At 39.3% G+C, this 3553-nt stretch overlaps 1 protein-coding gene across 1 annotated transcript in view; it reads left to right on the top strand.

Annotated features, from left to right (window-relative positions):
- Gabra3 (gamma-aminobutyric acid type A receptor alpha3 subunit) overlaps positions 1-3553 on the top strand; it is a 218036-nt gene that overhangs the window by 129273 nt on the left and 85210 nt on the right. Inside the window, exon 4 of the mRNA XM_021187493.1 lies at positions 1625-1692. Within this exon, the coding sequence (XP_021043152.1) occupies positions 1625-1692 (68 nt within the window). The remainder of the gene's footprint in view (positions 1-1624; positions 1693-3553) is intronic.

The raw sequence follows: 3553 nt of genomic DNA, 5'->3' as shown, positions 1-3553 counted from the left end.
GGGCGGTCCTGCGGCGGCGGTCCTGCGACAGTGGGCGGTCCGGCGACGGTGGGCGATCCGGCGACGGTGGGCGGTGACAGTGGGCGGTTCGAGGACGCTGTCCAGATCCAGGGTTTCAGGGAGAAACTCCCAACCTGTCTGCAAGAGGCGGAACACAAGGCTTAGAGGGAGGAGCCAACAGGGCAGTCTCTGGATGGTAGTTCCTTCAGTCTCTGCTCCGAACATTGTCTCTGTAACTCCTTCCATGGGTATTTTGTTCCCCCTTCTAAGAAGGATTCTGAGCTTCTGGGCTAATATCCACTTATCAGTGGGTACATATCATGTGTGTTCTTTTATCTAGTTATCAGTGAGTGCATATCATGTGTGTTCTTTATGATTGGGTTACCTCACTTAGGATGATATCCTCTAGATCCATCCATTTGTCTAAGAATTTCATAAATTCATTGTTTTTAATAGCTGAGTAGTACACCATTGTATAAATGTATCACATTTTCTGTATCCATTCCTCTGTTGAGGGACATCTGGGAGAACATCATTTCTAACGACAAATATGTGAGGAGATTTATCCATTAATCTGAAAAAAGGTATTTAGTGACTAATTTCCAAGCAATAACACCATATCTATACACTGAAGATGCAAGGATAAAACATGGATGGCATATTAGTCCCAGCACTTGGGAGGAAGAGGCAAGTATATCTCTAAGTTTGAGGCTAACCTGGTCTACAGAGCAAGTTCCAGAACAGCCAGGGCTGCACAGAGAAACCCTGTCTCAAAACAAAGAAACAAACTAAACAAACCAAAACAAAAACAAAAAACCCCCAAAACAAAAAAACAAATAAAATAAATAATGAAAATTAAAAAAATAAGACATAGATGGCGTCCACCAGAAGGCAGAAAAGGAACCAGATATCAAAATAAAAGAAAACTGATGTATAGTATATAATGTTACACCAGCTAGTTCCAAACTTCTGTTACTTAACTCAATAAAAGTTTCTCTTTTATTGCCAAAGCCCATTGTGGACAGACTTTGATGCCTGTACAGTTGTCCTCCTTGGGCTCATCATCCTAGACTGTTCATTCTGGTGGTAGCACTCTACTAGTGAGTATTTGTTTCCATGCTCATCATGGAGTAAGAGGGTCTACTACCATACATTAATTGTTCTAGCAAGCTACTATTTCTTACTATAACTGGAACCATTTGCTTTTCTCTTCCCTGCTTTAGTTTTGAGGGAAGTGGGGATGCCACCGTCCTGTGTTCTAGATGTGGAAAAGTGTTAGATTTTGGATTATTTTAATTGACCACAGGTAAGGGTAAGCCATTGTGAGAGCCCAGCAGATGGAGATATTGGGGGCATTTTAACAGCTTCCTGTAAGTTTTGATGTTTGGGAATTCTACTCTCATTTTCATTGTTATATAAAATGGTAGAAATTATACTTGAACATGTACTCTACAAAGGAATATCATATGTAAGACATTAGTACTTTTGGGGGGAGGGGGATATGTTACAGTGTTAGATGTCCCTTCTCAGAAAGACCATGCTGGTTACAGTTCAGAGCACATATGCACTGTACTCTTTGACCTAAGGAGACACTGGTTCATTTTTCTTACTTTATTTCACTCAGATGCAGTGACCGAAGTGAAGACAGACATCTATGTGACCAGTTTTGGCCCTGTGTCAGACACTGACATGGTAAGTATAGTTCCTAAAAAAAGGAAAAAAAGAAAGATGATTCAATGGGTGAAAGGAAACAAACTGTCATTTTTCCTAGTTTATATTCTAAGGAGATATCTTGTCTCATGAATTTCTTACTAGCATTTTTGAGACAATTTTTTTATTTTTTCCATGTGCCCTTTACCTGTATCCCTAAATTACACTTAGCCACACAGACATGCCTGTCTCTTCTTCCATATCTTTAAAAACTGGCTTAGTTCTCTATTGGCAGTTATCTGTCTCTTCACATTTTTCTGGCACCAATGCATGTTTGTCTAAACAGGTCATTTGAAGAAAGTAATGTTAGTTACTATTATTAGTCTAGTAACCAATAAAGCCATTCAATAAGTCTGTTCCATTCACGGAAGATATGGATGGACCAAGTTTTCCAGAGCTTGGATCTAAATCACTTTAAATGTTCTCCACTTTTATAGATGTGAGCCGAGGGAAAGCATAATCAGGCCCAAACAGTAGAGCAGTGGATAAATAGCCACTGTATGTCTACTTTTAATGTGGCATGCCCAGCCCTTTTGGTGGGTGCTGAGGATCTGAACTCACAACACCCTGTATAAGTACTTTAGTAAATGACCTCTCCGCTGTAAGAAAAATTAACTTTAAAATAATTTTTTATGTATTTTCTCTTAAAATGCACACACACACATTTACTTGTTGCCACTCATATATCACTATCCCCAAATGCATTCACATAAATGTATACATATACCCCAATCACACATAGATTCCCCACAGCCCATAGGCACATAGACTTGCATACAGCTATCTGAACCCAGAGATGCCAATGACACATACATATAGTCTTTTCACCTGGCTTGTTGTTTCTTTCTGTTTTCCAAGTCTGGTTATTTCATTTTATATCCTTCAACAGGATTGTTAAAGAAGGAGAATGTATGGATCTTTCTTGGCCAGGAGGAAATGCTTGGGTCAAACAAAGTCAATGTTCATTTGGCAGCACTTTCGTCCCTTCTTAATGCTATATAGTTCATCTGAGTGAGAAGAACATTGCTGTTGCTTTTTAAAGGTCTCCTCTCGATGTTCTTGTGTAACAGTTGATCCCAAGACAACTTTAGTGATAAGTTGCAGCAAGAACTTATCACCAACAACAGAGTACATGAAAAAGTAAATGAAATTTAATTCAAAGTACAAGAAATGAGTTGGAAACTGGATATAATTGGGGTTTTTTAGACGTCATGATTGAACAGGTCATGATAACTTTGCAATAAATGGGGTGAAATAATACATGGTTCCTCAATAGTAATATCAACACTGAGACATCAAAAGACTTTTTCCTAATTTGAGTGAATTGAGGCCATATGCCTTTCTGCAACTATCTACTATTAGAAGTGATTAGGCCATTTTCATGATCAGATTTATGGGAAGCTGGCACAAAGGTGACCATGACAGACAGAATGGCTACAAACAATTTGGTGAAAAGGCACTTTCACATTGGGACTGTCTATCCCTTTACAGCGAAAACCAAATCTTGACAGATGGAAAAATTCTTCATGGTACCCCATGATCTTTTTTTAAATCTTAGTTGTTGTTTCTGTTGTATAACCGGGTTTCTTTCTTAATTTTTATTTCATACATTGTGATGGGTTGTATATCCTTGGACCAGGGAGTGGCATCATTTGGAGGTGTGGCCTTGTTGGAATAGGTGTGTCACTGTGGGTGTGGGCTTAAGACCCTCACCCTAGTTGCCTGGAAGTCAGTCTTCCACTAGCAGCCTTTGGATGAAGATGTAGAACTCTCAGCTCCTCCTGCACCATGCCTGCCTGGATGCTGCCATGCTCCCATCTTTTTTTAATTATTATTATTTTCT

This window comes from Mus pahari, chromosome X, assembly GCF_900095145.1.
Source record: "Mus pahari chromosome X, PAHARI_EIJ_v1.1, whole genome shotgun sequence".
Lineage (NCBI taxonomy): Eukaryota > Metazoa > Chordata > Mammalia > Rodentia > Muridae > Mus > Mus pahari.
The sequence above is the reverse complement of the archived record's forward strand: the minus strand, read 5'-3'. Positions and strand labels throughout refer to the sequence as shown.